At 55.0% G+C, this 19,845-nt stretch overlaps 1 protein-coding gene across 3 annotated transcripts in view; it reads left to right on the forward strand.

Annotated features, from left to right (window-relative positions):
* Positions 1-19,845, forward strand: part of ARHGEF7 (Rho guanine nucleotide exchange factor 7) — a 106,293-nt gene that overhangs the window by 76,377 nt on the left and 10,071 nt on the right. For all 3 annotated transcript variants that reach the window (XM_065902204.1, XM_065902205.1, XM_065902206.1), the window contains 10 exons: positions 1,359-1,481; positions 5,606-5,744; positions 6,418-6,477; positions 7,151-7,297; positions 8,003-8,089; positions 10,454-10,532; positions 10,730-10,869; positions 12,842-13,066; positions 14,779-14,872; positions 16,264-16,353. In XM_065902204.1, coding sequence (XP_065758276.1) covers positions 1,359-1,481; positions 5,606-5,744; positions 6,418-6,477; positions 7,151-7,297; positions 8,003-8,089; positions 10,454-10,532; positions 10,730-10,869; positions 12,842-13,066; positions 14,779-14,872; positions 16,264-16,353 — 1,184 coding nt within the window. The remainder of the gene's footprint in view (positions 1-1,358; positions 1,482-5,605; positions 5,745-6,417; positions 6,478-7,150; positions 7,298-8,002; positions 8,090-10,453; positions 10,533-10,729; positions 10,870-12,841; positions 13,067-14,778; positions 14,873-16,263; positions 16,354-19,845) is intronic.

The raw sequence follows: 19,845 nt of genomic DNA on the forward strand, positions 1-19,845 counted from the left end.
CCGGAGTCACTGTCCGTGTGTAACCCACGGACCTGTCAGCAGATTAAAGCCCCTTGGCCTGGGCTTCAGTGTGTTCTCTGAGTGCGTTGGGCTGTGGTCTGGCCCAGGCAGGCGAGGCCGTCCCAGCAGCCCCTGGCCCGGCGCTGAGCAGGGCGTGCAGCCCCGTCATCTCGTCCCTTAGACGGCGCGTCTGCAGGCTGCCCCTGCCCCGTCTCCGGCAGTGGTTTGCTCTTCTCGGCCAGAGTGTGACGGCCCTTCACTGCTGTCGCCTTCAGTTCCCTCAGCCAGGCAGTCGGGGCTCCCTGCAGGCCTCTCGCTGGAGAAGGCAGCCTCCGCCTGCTCTCTCGTGTCCGAGCGTGAGCGTCGCCTGCTGAGGTGTGTGTGTGTCGTGGTCTCAGAGCAGGTGTGTCTGGGTGTCGGGTCCTGGTAGGAAGCAGGTGGTCTGGTGCCTTTGGGGAGGGTGCCCTTGGCAGCGTGTGATGCCTGCTCCCTGGTGACTGGGGTGCTGCTCCCTCTCTGGGGCGCCCTCTCCCCCTCCCGGACTGCATGTTGTCCTCTCCTGGGGGCGCCTGCAGTGAGTGGCTCTATGATTGCGGCATCGGCTCTGTCTGTTATACTCAGCTTAGTTTTGAACTGGTTTTGTGTCCCCCCCCACAGATTGCAGTCACCCTTAAAGTAAAGACTCACTCTTTCTCTGTTTTTGATGTGTTCCCAGTGCCTAACTGGATGGTTGAGTTAATTTATCGAGTCAGTGACTATTTATCCTGCAGATACAGGAAGCTGTGACTAACCCCTGAAGGCTGTGAAGACCCACGTGGGGGCTCACACTTGGGAAGGAGTCGGCCCCACTGGCTTTGGCCTCAGACCCCATTGAAGGAGCTGGGCGCTGGCCCTCGCGCACACACAGGGCCCGCTCAGGGGCAGGCCGTCGGGTCCTGTGACCCCAACGCCCGGGACTGTCTCCCTCGCCTGGCGGGGTGGCCGCTCTGCTCTGCGGGCCACTTGTCTCTGCCCCCCACTGACGGGGCAGCCTCCACCCGGGAGCCGCTGTGGGGCTTCTCGTGCACCTCTCGCAGCTACTTCAGCAGGAAACCTTACCGACCAAGTAGCCACACGTCCCATTCCTCCTTATTTACACGCGAAATAACGCTCCTGGACATCTGTTTTGTCACTGTCCAAGGACGGGGCTGACCTGCAGGTCCCGGCGTCTGGACACTGGAGGAAGGGACAGCCTGCCTTCCGCTGAGCAGCTCCCCCCCGGGGGCCAGGGGCTGGGCGTGCCGTCCGGGGCTGCCCCGTGGGCTGGGGCCCGCTCTGGGAGACGCTCCCTAAGTGGGGCTCCGTGTCGCTGTCTGCAGGATGCCGGAGGCCCAGCAGAGGGTCGGGGGCTGCTTCCTCAGCCTGATGCCACAGATGAAGACCCTGTACCTGGCGTATTGTGCCAACCACCCGTCTGCGGTCAGCGTCCTCACGGAACACAGGTGCGTCTCGTGGGCTTCTTCCCGGGGTGGGGGTGCAGGCAGCCGTGTCCGGGGTTCCCTCTGGGCAGCTCGTTTCTGTCAGTTATTACTTGAAACGCAGTGCAGGCACCCATGTGTTTATTCAAGACTGGTAAGTTTTATTATCCTCCAAGTGAGTGCCTGGGGAGGACTGATGTCAGGCTTTAAAATCCTAATTCGTGCTTATAATAGAAACGGGCGTGTTTTGAAGCCTCCCCTTCAGCCTGAACCCTTTGGCCGCAGGTCGGGGGCTGGTGGGGGCTCAGGAGGGTGTGGCCGGGGGCTGATCTGGGCTGCCGGAGCCGCATCCGCCCAGCGCGTGGGACTGGAGCACGTGGGACAGCACTGGCCTTGCTGTTGGAGGTGGCGTCCGTCTCTGTGGGGCACGCCGAGCCAGAGGCCGTGCGCGTCCGCTCTGCAGCCGGAAGCAGCAGCAGGCTGCTCTGCTCGTCTGGTCAGGCATGGCCGGCGTTCCTGGGCAGCAGGGAGGACTGCGGGGCTTGGCCTGCACGCAGGGTGGCCGCCGAGCTCTGCTTCTGCTCCCAGAGGGGCACGCGTCTGTGTTAGGGATTCAAAAACTGAACGGTTTCTTCTGAAAACAGCACTTCAGCCAGAAATGAAGAAATTGTGTGAGTCGGAGCAAGGTAAATGCCACTGTGCTCCTGGTTTAAATATTTAACCTCAAGTTACTCCTAACTTGATATTTCAGTTTGAAGCTTAGAGGCTGTGCTGGGATGCAGGCATGGTTGGGCTGTTTCTAAACTGAGGCTCCAGCGAGGCGGCCTGTGTCCGTCCGAGTGTGGCCGGGTCGTGTGGACCTTGGGCAGGGCCTGTGGCCTGCTCTGAGCCCTAGCCCCCGCTCTGCAGCTGGTGGGCCTCGGAGGTCACCCCCTTCTCCGGAAGTGCCTGGTTATAGAGTCCTGTTGGCGGGAAGAGGAACCCCTGAGCTGGCCAGCACTGCGTGGACGTGATGAACTCTCAGTAAATGCTGATTGCTCTGTTGTCTCATCCTCATGTCGGTCGCTGCCCCAGACTGCAGGTGTTGACTGTTGTTCAGTGTGCTTCGATTCTGAACCTCCACTTGTGTTGATGCATCTCCATTCCTGAGTGAAGCCAGTCATCTCTGACACAGGAATGGGAAAGAAGGGTGGTGAGGATGCCCGGGGACCGCAGGAATGAGAGGCGGGCTGGTCGTCTGCACGCTCCGGGGCGGGCGGGCTGCCGTGCACACACCTTCCCAGGAAAGCCGGGAAGCATGGATGCGGTGACCTGGCCCGGCGTCTCCTCCCAGGAACGATTACTTAGATGAGTTTCCTCCTGAGTGAAATGCACGGGTTGAAATGGGAAGTTTCTGAAAATTCTGCAGGAATTGTTGTCGCAGCCCTGGGAGAGATGAACAGCAGGTAGAACGCTGGGGTGAATACTGGGCATTTTAAATGTGTGCTCTCCTTCCGCCGTTTTGGTCAGGGGTCAGCCCCCTGGGGGTGAAGCTGTGTCCTGAAGGTGACATTTAAAACCATTCAGATGTTCCGGGGCAATGCTCGTGAGCATGTGCCGTGTTCCCCTCTATGTTATTACTTTAATGACTGCTTGTGTCGTGGCTGGAACCTCAGGGCAGCTTTTCCCAGAAGAGCAGGAGGGAGTCCAGACGGGGCTCTGTTCACGGACCCCCTGCCCGCTTTCATGTGGCGTGTCCCGGGTGGGAGGCCGGACGGCCAGGCCCTGGAAGTGTGCAGAGCTTGGGCGAGCGAGGCGGCTGGCAGGATGCGCTGCCCGTGTGCCCTCCTGAGGCCCCTGGGCGGTGGCAGCCCCTGCCCGCTGCTCAGACCTGGCCTCCGCCAGCCCTCCCTCCCTTTCCCTCTGTCCTGGGTCCTACTTGTGGCCTCTGTCCTGCTCTTGTTGAGGTCGTGAAACCATCATTTAGGGCTAGATTAGTCTGTTTTTCTGCTTGAATATACTTTCTTAGGGATTGATTTAAACATAGTGTTTTGCAGTTTTTAAGTCTTATTTTTAGTCTTATGATCCTTACGTTGTGTTAGTTTGAATTTTGAGTGTGAATCTGCAAAATGTATGTATGGGGCCTCCGGTCCTGTTGAATTATAATGGATATCTGTCTTTTGCATTACCGTTTGATAGTCGACATCATAGGCTCATGGCTGCCTATTGCGAGTGAATTAGGCGTTTCATGATTTAGTATGTAGAATGTCTCCTTTCCTCTGTGTTCCTCTGGTCACTGTCTTGCAGCCCACAGTGTCGTTTGAGTAATTACAGAGGATAAAACACTGTGTAAGCGTTGCTAGCATCAGTAGAAATTAAGCAGAAAGTGTCTTTGTCAGAAAAGCTATAGCCTGCTGTTTTGTTTTATTATGGTACTAAATTTTTTAAAAACTAAACATTGAAACAAATATATGCTAAGTTGCTTCAGTTGTGTCTCTTTGCGGACCCTGTGGACTGTCGCCCATCAGGCTCCTCTGTCCATGGGATTCTCCAGGCAAGAATTCTGGAGTGGGCTGCCACGCCCTCTTTGAGGGGATCGTCCCGACTCAGGGTCCAGCCTAAGTCTCTTATGTCTTCCGCATTGGCAGGGGGGTTCTTTACCATTAGCATCTCCTGGGAAGCCCATACAGTGATCTGTAAAGATTTATAAAAGGTTTTGTTTCATTTCTTAATTGTGTACATGTCTGGCGTTTTATGACTGTCATATGGATATTAAAAGAAGTTAGTTTTGCTTGCAAAAATTCCACATAAATTTTTAGTTGTAGGGAATTTTGGGAGCAGGTGGATGGGTGATAAGAATAATCTGCTTAAGTTTTATTAATTATTGCCTGCCATAACTATAGTTATGAAGTTTCATATAATACTAAAATATCAAGAATGGCCCACAGAGACTTTTTTTTGTTATTTTTCTTGTGGTAGAAAAGGCCCCAATTGGATTATATTTAAAGGAGTCAAACTTTACTCTTAGTGCCATTAAGCGGGAGGGGTGACGTGAGGCAGATCCAGGTGACCTGCACCGATGGGCCGGGGCTTGAGGATTTTTGTATTGACTTTATGACCTCGTTTATCATGCTCCTCCCGGTGGGAGACGTGGGGACCCTGAGGGGTTGCGGCCTCTTCCGCTCGCCCGCGGCCCAGGCGTCCTCCGCTCCATGTCTGGAGGGCCTCCTCTTGGCAGCAGTGCGGGCCACAGACGGGGGTCCTCCCGGGGGCCCCAGGTGTCATCTGCCCTGTGGTGCAGAGACAGGAATGCAGAGTGTCCATCACAGACGTGAGCCACAGATGTGTGTGTGACGGAGCTGGGCCCCCCGCTGGCCTTCCTGGGTGCTCCTGTGAAGCGGAGCCAGAGTGGTCCTGGGCACGAGGCTGCGGTCCGGGAAGGCGCTGGATGGGCTGGTGATGCGGGGATGGGGGGGGGATGGTGGGGAGACTGTGGTCCAGGAAGGTGCTGGATGGGCTGGTGATGCAGGGTGGGGGTGGGGGACTGTGGTCCGGGAAGGTGGGGGAGGAGGACTGCACAGGACAGGCTTGCTCTGCAGCCTGTTTGTTTCTGAATGCGTGCTCGGGTTCCTCGTCTGCAAATGCAGACAACTTTCCTCCACGGGTCTGAGGGTGAAGTGAAACGATGATGTGAAAATGCTTTTGGAGGCTGAGCACCCGCGTGCGTGTCAGGGACAGTGGCGCTGCTGTTGGGGGACCGCGGGGCCTGGCGGCTCAGCACCGTGAGTCAGGTGGTTGTCGTCGTGACGCATCTCCTTGCAGGTTTACCGTCTCGAAGGACCTGCTCACGGGGCTCTGTCCTTGCCCTACAAGGCACATTCAGGCCTCTCTGTATGCAGGCGGCTCGCTGAGCGGGGCTTTCCTGAGTGGTTGGCTGGGAAGCCATGGCGCTTTGTGCCACGCACACATGGCTTTGCTCAGCCTGAGGGCCCTGACGTGAGCTGTGGGGGGGCCTTCCCTTTGGTGTTCAGAAGTAAGCAGCACACGAGGCTGTAAACCTGTGGCCTCTGCATGGCCACGGGCGCCGCGTCGTCATCTGGGGGCTGGGGGCAGGCGCGCGGCCCTCCTGGGCTCTGACGGTGGCCTCTGCTCTCTCCGCGCATGCTCAGTGAGGAGCTGGGAGAGTTCATGGAGCTGAAGGGCGCCAGCAGCCCAGGGATTCTCGTGCTGACCACCGGCCTCAGCAAGCCGTTCATGCGCCTGGACAAGTACCCCGCGCTGCTCAAGGAGCTGGAGAGGCACATGGAGGTACGTCTGCCCCGCTGGCCACGCCAGGAGCAGCAGTGAGGAGCCACACCCGGAGAGGGCTTCCCCACCGGCCTGTGACTCAGGAGAGTGTCATGGGGACTTCGTTGGTTCTGAAGTTGTTTTCCCATATCCCAGCTGTGTAGAGCAGCGTCCGTTCCAACCACTGCTGGCGGGGATATCTCCAGTACCTGGGAAACGCCATGGTGTTGAGGGGTCACATGGGGAGCGTGTGCATACAGTGTTAAGTGTGTAAGTTATGGAGAGGTGATAGGAGGAGAATTGGCGAACGACGTGTGCTTACCTCACTTTCAGAACACAGGCTTGGGCCTGGCGGGAGCTGGGGTTCAGGCCGCTGGCTTGGGTAGGGTGTGGTGAGCCCTTCCCCAGAGGATAGGCAGTCTGCTGCTCCCCTCTGCCCTCTGGTGCCCGAGCATCGGGGCGGGTGGGGGTGGCGAGGCTGTGGGCCGGCCTCCTCCTCCAGCGCAGAGTCCAGAAGACTGTGCACCGCTCCGTGACCCCCGCAGAGACTGAGCAGGGGCCCTTCAGTGCGGAGACCGAGGGACAGACTGCAGGCTGAGACTGCAGGGGAGGCGCACGCCAGTCTCCAGAGAGAGCCTTTCGAAGAACAAACTTTTCATTATGAAAGCTCACAGTGTGTTTCTTTTATTCAAAGGATTATCACCCAGACAGACAAGATATTCAGAAATCCATGACCGCCTTCAAAAACCTTTCAGTAAGTGATAGAGTGTGTTATGGTGTTTTTCCATCAGGCATTATTATAGCAAGTGAATGCAGGAACTAAGCTGTGAACTATAATTTGGATTTATTCTCGAGAAATAAAAAATAAATAACAGTTATTCCACGGCTGGTAAACTTTCACGCTTTATGGCACTGTGGACACCAGAGCAATGGAAGGATCAGTGTTTTCACGTTTACACGGTACCGCATAATGCTGTCGTACATGTAAATGGTTTAGAACATGTTTTTAGCCTCATCCCAGTGTCTCTAGTGACGTATGAAATGGAGGGCTGGGCTGCCTTCTTATCTGCTGTCAAGCTGTCTTAATGACTGTTTCTGGAATACGTGTTTTATTTATAGCACAAGTGGAACTCAGCCTTTTTTCCCTCTTCCAGGTCTTTTCTGGCACTCACTAGTAAAATCAGAGAATGTTTTTCTCGTCCAGTCCACACTTCTTCTAAAAACGACAGGATTTGCTGTATTTTTCAAAACTAGTGTTTCTCATTCTAGAGCTGTTGGTTGTTGTGGGTCTCTCTTGACTTGATTCCGTCCTCGTGAAGTAAGCGCGTTGCTCACAGGCCGGTCTGTCTGAAGAGGAGGCCGGGGCCGGAGCAGGAGAGCCCGGTCGGTCTGGGAGCCCGTCTCCCTGACGCCCCCTGTTCCCCCAGGCTCAGTGTCAGGAGGTGCGGAAGAGGAGGGAGCTGGAGCTGCAGATCCTGACGGAGGCCATCCGCAACTGGGAGGGCGATGACATCAAGACCCTGGGCAGCGTCGTCTACATGTCCCAGGTCCTGATCCAGTGTGCCGGCAGCGAGGTACTGCCTTCAGTGTTCCCGGCGTTTCACTGGGGGAGCCTCGCTCCAAGGCCCCTGCGCCTGGCTGTCTTCCCCTGCTGGGGACACCGCCTCCCCGAGTTCCTTCCCTGCTGTGGGCGGTGTTTCTCTTGAGTCTTCTTTTAGATTCTTGGGCATCCTTGTGCTTCACTTAGGGTCTTTCTGGGGCTTCTCTTACTGATTGTAGCAAAAGAGATTTAATATATAAACAGTGCTCGTCGGCCTTTCATGTAAATTGGGCAGAGCTCATTGGGGGATGGCAACAGTGGATGTGTTCGGCTCTAGGGTAGTGCCAGGATCTGTCAGTGGGCCAGAGGTGTCTCCCTGCTTTATCCTCCCTGCCTTCAGCCTGAAGGTTGCACGTGGTCTCCACTGCCACTAAAAGTTCACAAGTTCTTTGCTTCATTATCTCTCAACCACAGAAAAAAATTTGTTTTTCTAACTCCTGCCTAATGAGTTAATGGCAGACCTAAACTCAAATTTTTAAAAAAGATGTTCCATGGGCTACTTGTGAGTCTTACGAATTTGTCATGATTTTGTTCCCATTTAATTTAAATTTGGTAGAAAGAAACACCTAAGCATGAAGTGTGATATCCTATTTCATAAGGCCTAATGTAAACATTTGTTCTCACCATTGTAAAATGTGTGTTTTTAATACACTTATTTGAATTTGTTCTTTTACATTAGGAAAAGAATGAGAGATATCTTCTACTCTTTCCAAATATTTTGCTAATGTTGTCTGCCAGTCCTAGGATGAGTGGTTTTATATATCAGGTAAAACACATTTTCAGTTTGTGTTTGTTTATTGTGGACATGAGAACTGTTTTAAGGCTCACTTGAGTTTTTGTATTAAATACTGTGTATCTGTTCGTGTGCTGTGTATCCTGTTGTGCCTAAAGTGTTACATTCACATCGGCACAGACACTCCTGTCTGTGTGTTTGGCTGTGACTGTGCCAGTTAGGATCTTTGTGTTAATCCAGAGCAAAAAGAGAAGGGACCGGCATTTGCACAGCTGAGCCCGAGGACACAGACTGCCTGATGCGGGCCAGCTGCTCACCTGCCGGTCGCTCTGCCGCTTTCCTGCCGCCCGGGCAGGTGGCCGCGCCGCAGGCCGGCTGGGGGTGGGGACGTGCAGCTGAGGTGGTCTGTGGGCCCCCACTGGGGTCAGCAGTCAGCGGCACACGCCGGGGTGTATTTAGCTTTTTTATTGCTAATCGTTTTTCTGATTTTCTTCGAGAGGATATGAGACTGATTTAAGAAGAAAGTGCACGGGCAGAGTTCCTCTGTTTCTGTATGTTAGTTTAAAGTGTGGTGTTGCCACGCCCTCCTCCAGCGACCTCCCCAACCCAGGGATGGAGCCCCGGTCTCCCGCAGTGCAGGCGGCTTCCCTACCGTCTGAGCCCCCAGGGGAGCCCATTAGGTGCCTCACGTTCTCTCTGTGTCCAGTGGGGCTTCTGCAAAGTTGACTGCTCTTGTCTTGTGTGGTTATTGAAGCCGCGGCCCTTCCATCAAGTTTTTGAGGCCTGACTGGTCGCCAGGAGCCATTCCCACAGAAGTCACCCTGGGTTTGCTCTTGAGTTGCATTTCTGCACACATGGCACGCTGTTTTTGTCCCCAACAAGTGCTCTGGTGGGTCCTGAGTCCAGAGCGTTCATGGCTGGCTTGTACCTGGTGGAAAGCTTTGCAGCCCAGAGAGGAGTTGGCATCACACACTTATCTGAAAGGAGCACTTCAGGCGTGAGAAAGCAGATAGGCACGGGCCAGCCTGGGAAAGGACCGCCTCCTGATTTGTAAGCCTGTGGTTGAGCCAACGCCTGGCTGACGGAGTACCTGCTTGGCTCCCCAAGCCAGTTGCCGCCACTTTAAGCAACCACGGTCCCTTCTAGCTGCATCCCCTGGCTTCGAAGTTCCCCCCACCCCAGGCCCAGGGCCCTGCGGTGACCTGTGGGGCTGCGGTGGTGTCCAGGGCGGCCTCAGGCCCCAGGATGCCGGCGTCAGCATGCTGCCGCACGGCCGTTTCCCCCTGGGTGCGCTGTCCAGGGGGCTTGTCTCCCGAGTGCTGTGACCCCCAGTGCACGCATGTGAGTGTTCACTTCTGGCTTTGCTCCACATCCAGCCGCAGCGAGCTCGTCCTGCCCTCTGTGGCTGCTGCTGCAGGCTAGTCGGGGCCACGCAGCTGTTTCCTGTCTGGCTGCTCCAAGCTCTTGGTCACCCCGGCGCCGTCGGCCCCTCGGCAGGGCGTCTGCAGTGTCCATACCTGACCACAAGTGCCCGCCCGGCGGCCGTCCCACCTGCCCGCCATCCCACCGCCCGGCTGCGGGACAGGCTCCTGAGCACGGGCCCTGGCACCTGTGGACTGGATGAGGCCTGTAGGGGATGCGGAGATGGCCGGGCCCCATGGGGTGCCCTCGGCCCCCCGGCCTCTGCCCGGGTGTCAGGGGCCCCGTGCCCGGCAGCCTCACTGCTGCCCCCCTGCTCGGAGCCCTGCGCTCAGGGGCCTCTGGCCCTGACCCCGAGAGGCGTTCCCTGAGCACTGCCCGGCCTCCGCAGCTCTGGTGTCTCAGCTGAGGCTCCGCTCCCTGCTCGCCTCGGTCTAGAGCGGGCGGGCTGGTGCGCGCTCTGCGTTTTGTGCAGCGCCCGGCCCGGCTGTGGTGGGCTGTGGTGACGGACGAGCAGGCACCGCCCTCACACGGCTCCTCTGGCTCCAGCTTCCTGTATTTTGCCTTCAGACGTGGAACTTCCTCTGTTCCTCTAAGGCATATCTGTGCTTCCTTTCTGCAAACAACATCATTTAAAATAGCCACCGTGGACCCTAGTTGTTGTTTTTTTAATCATAGTGTGTGATGTTTTGTGTCTTGCTTTTTATATTAGAATAACTCATCAGATGAAATGTTTTTGTTCTGGTTTGCAGGCCTGTACCTTTTTGCTGGCTCATTTCTTGGTTATAGTATTACGATTTCTTATTCACGGTAGAGGTTTTTGTATCATACATGCTTTTGGTACAAATGAGATTTTTTGCTTTACGAAGATAGTTCCTCTGCCTATTCTAAAATCATTTAATATTTACTTTAGTAACTGGACCTTCTTTACTAGAAAAGCACTAATTGTTTCTTTTTGTGGGGGGGATTCTGTTTTAGGGAAAGCTACCAACGACAGGAATGACAATCACAAAGCTTGAGGACAGTGAAAATCATAGAAACGCGTTTGAAATATCAGGTGATAGGCACAGACTGTGTGGGTGCTGTCTGTCCGGGCGCCGAGGCAGCGGCCGCGCTGACCCCCTGAGGGCTGCGTGGAGGTGCTGTGGGCCTCCTCGGGGTGCGCGTGTGCGTGTGCGCGCGCGTGTGTGCGCGCTCTGCCGCCTTCCCGCCCCTGCCCCCTCCCCCCCCCCAGCCTGCGTCTGTCTCTTCCAGGGAGCATGATCGAGCGGATCTTGGTGTCCTGCAACAACCAGCAGGACCTCCATGAGTGGGTGGACCACCTGCAGAAGCAGACGAAGGTCACGTCGGCGGGGAACCCCACCGTGAAGCCCCACTCCGTGCCGTCCCACACTGTAAGGGCCCCCATCCCGCCCCCCAGCTGCAGACCCCAGGTTAGGAGAGCAGGGCCCGGGCCTTGGGTCTCTCTGCAGACGTGTCCTCATCCCCCGTGGACCGTGATCGCGTCACAGGGAGCCCACTTGTAAGCCAGGCCCGCTTGTGCTGCCTCTGAAGAATTCACACACGTGGACGCACACAGTTCATGCCACCCGGTTAGGTAGCTGTCTTGCCCAGGGTGGGCTGTGAACACTAACCTTGGAGGTTTCAATCAAAACCCTGAGAACCACTGGTCCATAGAAGGCTTTTCTGAGCATTTTAATTGTATTTATTATGTTTCATCAAAAACAAAAAGGAAAACCAAACTTATGATGACAAAAAGGACCAGATTCATGCTGAAGGCATTAAAGTGTAATTTTTGACTCATCATTTTAAGAAACCTGAATTTTCTGTTTTTAGAAAAGCTCAGCAGCTCTGCAAGTTTTTAGATCCTTAAAACATTGCAAAATACATCAGTACCAAAGTGTCAGTGCTTAAAGCTAGCCTTTACTGGTGTTGCCTGCTTAAGGTACTGGTATCAAGTCACCTGAACACCTGTCGTCTTTCCCTGCGAGCTCTGACGAACGAGGTGCCCTCCTCACGGTGACCTCGGACCGCACGGCGTGGCCGGCTTGTGAGGGTCTCTCGTGGGACTTCTGCCGCGTGGTTCACACCTGTGGTTGCTGTCCTTGGACTTGAAGGGTTTTCTCAGGGATGGTGCCATGGCATAGTGTACTGGTCACGGGTGCAGCTTCTTCCTCCATTTCTCAGCAGTCTGGGGGTAAAAACCATTCATCTGCTTCAGCTATCATTTTGAATGGTTCTGCCATGACAACTTTTTCATATTGTAAACGTATACTAGAGATGCTTAGCTTTCATGGGACTGAGTTTATCCCAAGGGCACAGGTGTGCGCATCAGAAGGGAGTGCCTTCTCACTCACGTGGTAGCAGCCTGAAACTCACCTCTGTGAAGTCCCACCTCAGGTAGCTCCGTGCCCTGTGCTGGGACCCTGGCCTCTGGTCCCAGGGCTGCGGTGTGCTCACCGCAGAGTCCACTGCTTCTGTCCTCGAGCCCCGGCCTCAGCTCTAGCCCAGGCCCCCCTTTAAGCCTGTGTTTCAAATGTTACTCATTTCTTCCGAATAATGACCGTACTCTTGGTTTCCAGCTCACAGAACAACTCAACTTTTTCTCCTGTTAAGCATACCATATTGTTTTGGGTTAATTTGAGGTCACCGGCTAATTTTGAATTGTTACTTATTTTGTTTAACATTTTTTTATTTGTCAGTGTGATGTAATACTTTTTGGGATTCTAGGAGTATAAACCCCATTAATAAGATCCTTCTGAGAAATTAGATTTATATAACTTTGTCTTGATTAAAGCTGATTTTTCTGAGAAAATGTTTTACCCAAAGGATTGGTAAAATTTTTCTATAAAAAGACAGTAAATATTTTTTTTGGTTTTTAGGCAATATGGTCTCTGTTACAGTTGTATTTTGCTTTTATAATATAAAAGCAACCATTGACATGAACGGGCCTGACTGTGTCCCAGGAAAACTTTTTTTTAAAACAAAAGTGGATCAACTCCTACTGTCACTGGGGAGGTAATAATTACCCTCCCCCGGTGACATTCCCAGTGCAGGGAATGCCCATTCTTTTATAAAATCCTGATATCTGTATTAAATGAAATGCTCTCTTTGCAAATGGGGCTGCATGGCAGTTAAAGGCGGTCGATGGATTTCCTATCTGGACCCAGCAGCCTGCTGCTTCCTGCCCTGAGCTCAGCGGCCCCACGCAGGGTGTGGGGGATGCTCGGCCTGGCAGCCAGTAACCCGAGCGTCTGGAGGTTCAGGATGCACGCTAGCAAGTGGGCGCTGATGCTGGGAGGGGGCTGGACTGGCCCCGGATCCTCTGGCGGTGAACGAGCTCTGCTCTCTCCCTGTCCCCGGCAGCTCCCCTCCCACTCCATCACCCCGTCCAGCAAGCACGCAGACAGCAAGCCCGCGCCGCTGACGCCCGCCTACCACACGTTGCCCCACCCCTCGCACCACGGCACTCCACACACCACCATCAACTGGGGGCCCTTGGAGCCTCCGAAGACCCCCAAGCCCTGGAGCCTGAGCTGCCTGCGACCCGCACCCCCGCTGCGGCCCTCGGCTGCCCTCTGCTACAAGGAGGTGAGCCGTAGTGGGTGTGCGTCTGTGACGTGGGCCCGATGAGCTGCTTCAGAGCGGAAGGCTCTGCCTTCACTCCCATGTCACCCCTTCCTGCGCTCCAGGGCCCCGGAGTCCTGGGGGGACCCCAGCGGCGGTCCCCTCTGTGCCCATCACAGAGGGAGAGGGGCCGGTTCTGAGCAGTGTTTGCACTTTGAGGAAGCCGGTGGCCGAAGGGACAAGTGTGGTGATCACACGCGTGAGCTTGAGTGTGAGCCGGGGTCAGTTACTGTGTCTGGTGGGGATGCGGCCATGAATGTGGGGGTGTGGCTTGTGCGGTGGGCGTGGTGGGTGGGGATGTGGGTGTGGCTCTGAGCATGGTGGGTGGGACTATGCGCTTGGTGGGCGGGGCCTGTGTCAGCCTGGTGAAGCACCTTTGCGTGGGTTTGCATCTCCACGAGGCCACATTTGCCGAAGGACCTGGGGCAGACCCTGCCTCCGTCCTTGCTGGAGAAATTTTAAGGTACACAGAAGAGTACAACATAAATTATAGTTAATCCTTTACGGGCTTCGTTAGTGAACGTTGGTTCTTAGGACACGTATCTTCCTGGTGGCGCTCTGCCGGGTCGGAGGGGCATTTTGGCGCCCTCATTGCCTAGCTCAGTGTTCAGGGGGCAGTCAAGCCCTGCTGCAGGTTCATGACAGGAGAGGGGGGAGTAGGGTAGAGGAGAGAGGAAGGCTTGGAGGGTGTGGCCGTGAACATGTCCAGCGTGCTGAGCACACAGACCGCCTGGTCATGGAGCAAGTGGTCCCAGAGCAAGGCCAGCACTGAGCACCCCCGAGGGGGCACTCTGCCCTGGCTTCCCCTCCGCCCCCTTGCCTCGGGACACGCGCTGCATTCACTTCTTTGGGGACTGATGATTTCTGCGGCATTTTCAAGCGCTTTGAAAGTTTCCACTTTCACAGATTTTGGAGAGATACCTTTGGAACGCAAGCTCTGGTCTCTGGGTGCTTTTCAGCCTGATCCCTCCCATAGCCCGACTCTCCCGTTCTCAGCCTCGGAGTGGCCTCTTGAGGTTCACCAGTGGTGTATGTCAGTGATGCAGAAGTTACCCTTTCTGACATTGGTGTTCAGTATGTGCTTGACAGTCAAAACGTTGCCGGCCGCATCGCTTGTGCATGCTGTTCCTCTCCTTCCCCTTCGGAGGATCCAGATGTGTTGTGGACGAAGGGACGGACTCTGGGGCTTTGTCTGCCAGCAGAGGGGGCACCAGTGTCCTGCCTATGGGCTGATTCTTTTACATTTTCTTCCCCCTTGAGGCTTAGAATACGTTCCTAAAGGAACTATTTTCCCTCACCTTTCTTTTAGAAATAGTTTCCTCCTGTCTTTCTGCTTGGCTGCAGCAGGGGGTCTGCCCCAGAGTGGCTGCGCACATGGCTCCCTGAGCAGGCGTCGGCCAGCTGCCCTCCGCCCTGCACCACTGGCCGCTGCGCCTTCTTGGGCGGGGTCCCGGTGGTCCCGGCCCGGTGGGGTCCAGGTGGAGGAGGGCCGTCAGAGCCTCTGCCTGAGGATGTCAGTGCTCCGCAGCGGGCAGAGCGCGGTCAGCGTGTGTGGGGCGGGTGCTGGAGTGTTCCTGGCTTCCCGGGTGCTGGAGTGTTCCTGGCTTCCCTCTCCGCCGCGGCCGTGCCCGCCCACCGGATCCAGGGTCTGCCAGCCTTTGCCTCTCCTTCCCCAGGACCTGAGCAAGAGTCCCAAGACCATGAAGAAGCTGCTCCCCAAGCGCAAGCCAGAGCGGAAGCCCTCAGACGAGGAGTTCGCACTGAGAAAAAGTGAGCGCCTGAGAGGACACACGTAGCTCTCCGGGGTGGGGGCGAGGCCTTGGTGGGGAGCCGGGGCCTCGAGAATGGAGGCGGGGCTTTGGGATGCTAAGGCGGGGCTTTCCAGAACCGCAGAGGGGAGCAAGGGCCCAGCCTCGGGTCCGCTCTGGAGGACGTCAGAGCTGGGCAGCGCAGCCCCCTCAGTGCCCCGTGAGCATTCCCCCCTGTGGATGCTGACTCCCAGCGGATCCTGCAGGGAGTTAAACATTGTTCTCACAGAAACCTATTAAACGACTGGTCCAGCTGGTGACATGTAAGTTTCTCGATGGCTCCTAAGCCCTCCGTGTGACGCTGACTCTTAGGAGGGAGCACCTGGCCTGCCTTGCCTGTGTCTATCGTAATATCATGAGATGCTGTCTGAGCATTTTTGGTACAGCTTGTAACTGGCTCAGTCCTCCATTCTTCCCATTTTTTACAAATTAGTTGAGGCTTTAAAAATATATATCTAATATCCTAGAAAATATAGAAACATTTAGAACAATAGCAGAATTTAATGCTACAGCGGTATGAAGCATGTGGGGTGTGAGGGCTGCCTGGCACCAGCACCATCAGACGCTGCTGCTCCACAGGCTCCGTGCTCCACCAGGTGGCCTCCGGGTGCAGGTGAGGCCTGTCTGGAGGGGCCCCAGCTCAGGCCGAGCTCTGGAGCCCTGCCTGCACGCTCTGGGCTATGCTCTGTGAATTTCCCAGATTAACTCTCTGGTGGGAATCTGTGGATCAGGGAAGCACTTGTTCTCAAGCCTTTGGTAAATAGAGTCAAATGATCTTTCCAGGGGCTGTTCCTGTCTTCGCTTTGTCCCAGTGTGGGTGCAGGAAGTTCTTTCTGATAGCTGCATCCACACGGAGGATCACGGTTTCTGATTTTCTCAGGCGATATGTGAAAACACCATCCCTAGTTTTAATTTTCACTTCTTGGTGACAACGTTTTTCTTTCTGTGTTCTCTTATGATCTTTTCTTGGTGACAATGAATATTTTTCTTTCTGTGTTCTCTTATGAATTGTTTCTATTTCTTTTTTCATGTTCAGGATGGGGATACTCTTTCTCCTATGGATTAGTAAGACAATATATATGTATAAATATATATGCACACATACACACAGACATATGTGTGTGTATATATATATGTATATATATTTGGGTTTTAGCTCTTTGCCAGATATGTTGTAGATAAAAAATACATAGAAAAAGTAAACGTCCTTTGGAACATAACTATTCTGTGAATATCGGGAAATGTTTATCTGGCACGAAGTCCGGGGGGGCCGTCGGTTGTCAGCACCGCTGGTGAGTGGCTGGCCAGGCTGTGCTGGTGGCTCGGGCGGTGACGGCTGTGTGTCTCTCACAGGCACGGCTGCGCTGGAGGAGGATGCCCAGATCCTGAAGGTCATTGAGGCTTATTGCACCAGCGCCAAGACGCGGCAGACGCTCAACTCAAGTAAGTGCCACCGGAGCCCGCTGCCACTCTGCTGGTTCCTTCTGCCTAAAATCACGCCCCGAAGGAGGTCGCTGGGCCCCGTGCAGGCTCTCGGCGCGACCCCTAGTGAGGCTGCTTCTGCGGCCTGGCCCTCATCCCTCAGTCGTGAGAAGGGGTCTGAGCAGTCAGTGACGCGGCCCCGCTGGGAGACCTTGGAGTGGAGGGCGCTGCCAGGGTGTGGAGTCTCTGGGGCCTGGAGAGGACGGCTTGTGTTAAGGCACCGGAACGTGCTCTCAGTTCAGTTGGTCAAGCTGCTTACAGCTTGGGGTTTTTTTATTTTTTTGAGGGAAGAGTTTCTTAGAATTATTGTCAAAAACACAAGCCTAGCGTTGAGTTGTTTTTTAAATAGCAACTCCCCCCCCCCCGCCGCCCCTTAAATGATTGCATTTAGAATTTTTGCTGTAGACACCAGTGAGTTTACTGGGTAGCTTTCAGTACCTCTTGGTGTACCTTCATCTTACTTATAATGTCCTCTATGAAAAAATCTTCGTCTGTCGTGTGAGCAGGAAAAAGGTGGATTCTTTCTTTTCCCCAACTTCCTGAGCATTTGAGAGTGGAGTGCAGGGTGGGTATAGTCAGGATGTGGTCTGTTCAGGAGGAAACGGGGCTGAGCTCTCCCACCTCAGACTGGATGACAATTCTGGCATGAAAACTGGCTTTTCTTAGGTGTTGTGTTTGGGCTCCCTTCTCCATCTGGACTTTGGTGAATTGCTCGTCACCTCATCTGTACCACCTGCAGTGTGACGTTGTGCTTCCAGTCGGTGTCAGGTCTGTTGTTAAAATGCTGGAAAGAAAAGGTGGGAAAAGGAACAGTCACGTGCTTTAACTTAGCTTTTGCTCAAAGTGACTGCAGATGTGAGGCTGGGGCCAACAGAGTTACCTCCGGGTACAGCTGCAGATGATTCGGAACCTTCTTTCCGGACGTACTTTACACGTCCCGCCCGTGACACTGGGACGTCTGGTCTGCACCCCGTCTGGTGAGAACGCCTGTCTGTCGTGACCGGTACTCAGAGCAGATGAGGAAGAGCAGGGTGTGCGCGTGGCGAGAGCCTGCAGGTGACGGGGCTGTAGGCTGTGAGCGCAGACCATCGTCCCTGAGGACAGGACGGTTTCCTATTTGAGACTGCATTTTGGGTAATAGGCCGTATGTGCCTGTAGTTTTTGGGTTTTGAGTTTGAGATTTTTAAAAAATTACTCAGCTTCAGCTGTATAAAGTGAAACTTGAGCTTGGCCATCTCAGGTGAACAGACCTAGTGACGGGAGCTTTGTGCTTTTGTGTGGGCCTCGTGTCTTCCCCGGGGGCTGGGGCCTGGAGTGTGTAGGTCTCGCCACGTTGCCTGTGTGTCCACTTCTGCTGTGCGGGAAGAGCACTGGGCATCGGCCAGCGCAGTGGTTTTGTTTTTAACTGACCTTACGGCCTCACCCTCTGGGGCCTGGGACTGGCCGTGATGCACGGTGGTCAGGAACAGCAGGAGTTGTGTCCCCCACGCTGGCCGGGTGGTGTGCTGTGGAGTCTGCAGACGGGCCAGGTGGCCGGCTCTGTCCTTACGGCGTGTGCGTCCCCGCCCGAGGCTCAGCTGTGCGCAGCGCACCTGGGTGCAGGACGCCCGCATCACCCACACGGCCGCAGTGTGGACTGCTGCCCTCCCATCCATGCCCGCCGCCTCCTGCCGCCCTCCCCCGACACTGGGCCGCCGTTCACGGCTCCCCTCGCGTCGGGGAGGGTCAGCATGGGGCTTGATGCATGTAGTCAGACGTGTCTCCCCGCGTGCCCACTCCCCTGGCTCCTGTGGGTGGGTGCTCCGGGCTGGAGGCCTGCGTGCTCTGCAGGGTGGGGGAGCGGGGGCGGGGCCTGCGTCACCCCGTCTCCGTCGGAAGTTCTTGCAGTCGTTACAGTTGGACAAGGTAAGTTTAGACCCCCATCATTAAGATGGCTTCTAGTCTGGCAGAGAGGTAGCTGAAGAAGTAAGTCAGAAATCCTTGGGAAGTATTTTGCATTCAGTATATCCACATTAACCTCATAAATGTTTCCTTTTACAAATAATGTCCTAAATGAGACTATTTGTTAATTGAATGTGTAGCAGAATTGGTTATTTGTCCTATGTCTTTAAAATTTTCTTGTGATTGTGGTCTTAATTCATAAAAGATTTCGCAAGTGAGGGCCTAACAGCAGTGACCTTAAAAAGGAGCAGTTTGGAAATGGTATTGTGATATATAGGTTTATTTAAATAATCATAGATCTAGTTTTGTTGTAAGGGTCATGCTAATTAATAAGTCAGTAAATGAAACGCAGCCGTAGATAAGGAGAAATGAACGTTGCTGCCGTTTTTTAACACTCTTTTCTCTTTCCCTTCTCTTCCCGTCACCTTTTGCGTTTGTTTCATGTTTTGGTTGTGGCTCTTCCTGCCGTCTTCCTGCTCGCCCCCTCCGCCTGCCCCCCCTGCCTGCCCCCCCCACCTGCCCCCCTCCACCTGCCCCCCTGCCTGCCCCTCCCCCCCGCCCCCCGCCCGTCTTAGCGTGGCAAGGCACTGACCTGATGCATAATCACGTCTTGGCTGACGACGACCAGTCAAGCCTAGACTCCTTGGGTCGTCGCAGCAGCCTGTCCCGTGTGGAGCCTTCAGACTTCTCGGAAGACTCTGACTATGACAGTATATGGACAGCCCATAGTTACAGGATGGGTTCTACACCTCGTAAGAGCTGTTGCTCATATATCTCTCACCAGAACTAACGCGCCTCTCAGCTTTCCTTAACGATGCTTGTCCGCAGCCTGCTTTTCTTAGATGTTCTCTCGGTTTCTTGTCTCTTATGTGATGTTTTAACAACTTGGGGAGCGTTCCTGCTGTTTCCCATTGTACTTTGTGGGGCTTACTGGCCACGTGGAGTGTCCACGCAAGCGACTGACTGTTGAAGGCGGTGGGTGTCCGCACAGCCACACCGAGGGTCCGTTGCCCGCGGGCAGTGGTGGCCTCACAGCTCCACGTGGCACGGTCAGGTGTTTTATTCTCAGCGTAGCGACTGTCTTGTTTCTTTTTAGATACAGCTGTATGAACACATTTGTATTTTATACTGAAACCACACAGGTCTGTGATCTGAGTGACCTAAGCGACGTGGAGGAGACTCTGGCCTTCCACACAGGGACGTAATTGTGTGTGTGCGGGACGCGGCAGTCCAGTAGGTGGAGAGATGAGAAGAACCGTGCCTCCAGAGCCGAGTCCAGACCGGACGGCCGAGTGCTTGGCTGCCCTGGAGGAGCCTCTGTCAGTGCGGCGGGGGTGGGCTCCGGGCTGAGCCGGCGCGCGAGGGGCACATCCACACCCTGCAGATGGCTGGCTCCGGGCCCCGCTTCCCCGCAGGCCAGACACCTGCATGTCATCCCCCCAGACTTCGGTTAGCTGGAGGAGTTTCCCTTAGAAGGCGCTTGGCAAGCCGGTGCCCCTGCAGGGCAGGGCG

This window comes from Muntiacus reevesi, chromosome 11 (genome assembly GCF_963930625.1).
Source record: "Muntiacus reevesi chromosome 11, mMunRee1.1, whole genome shotgun sequence".
Taxonomy (NCBI): Eukaryota; Metazoa; Chordata; class Mammalia; order Artiodactyla; family Cervidae; genus Muntiacus; species Muntiacus reevesi.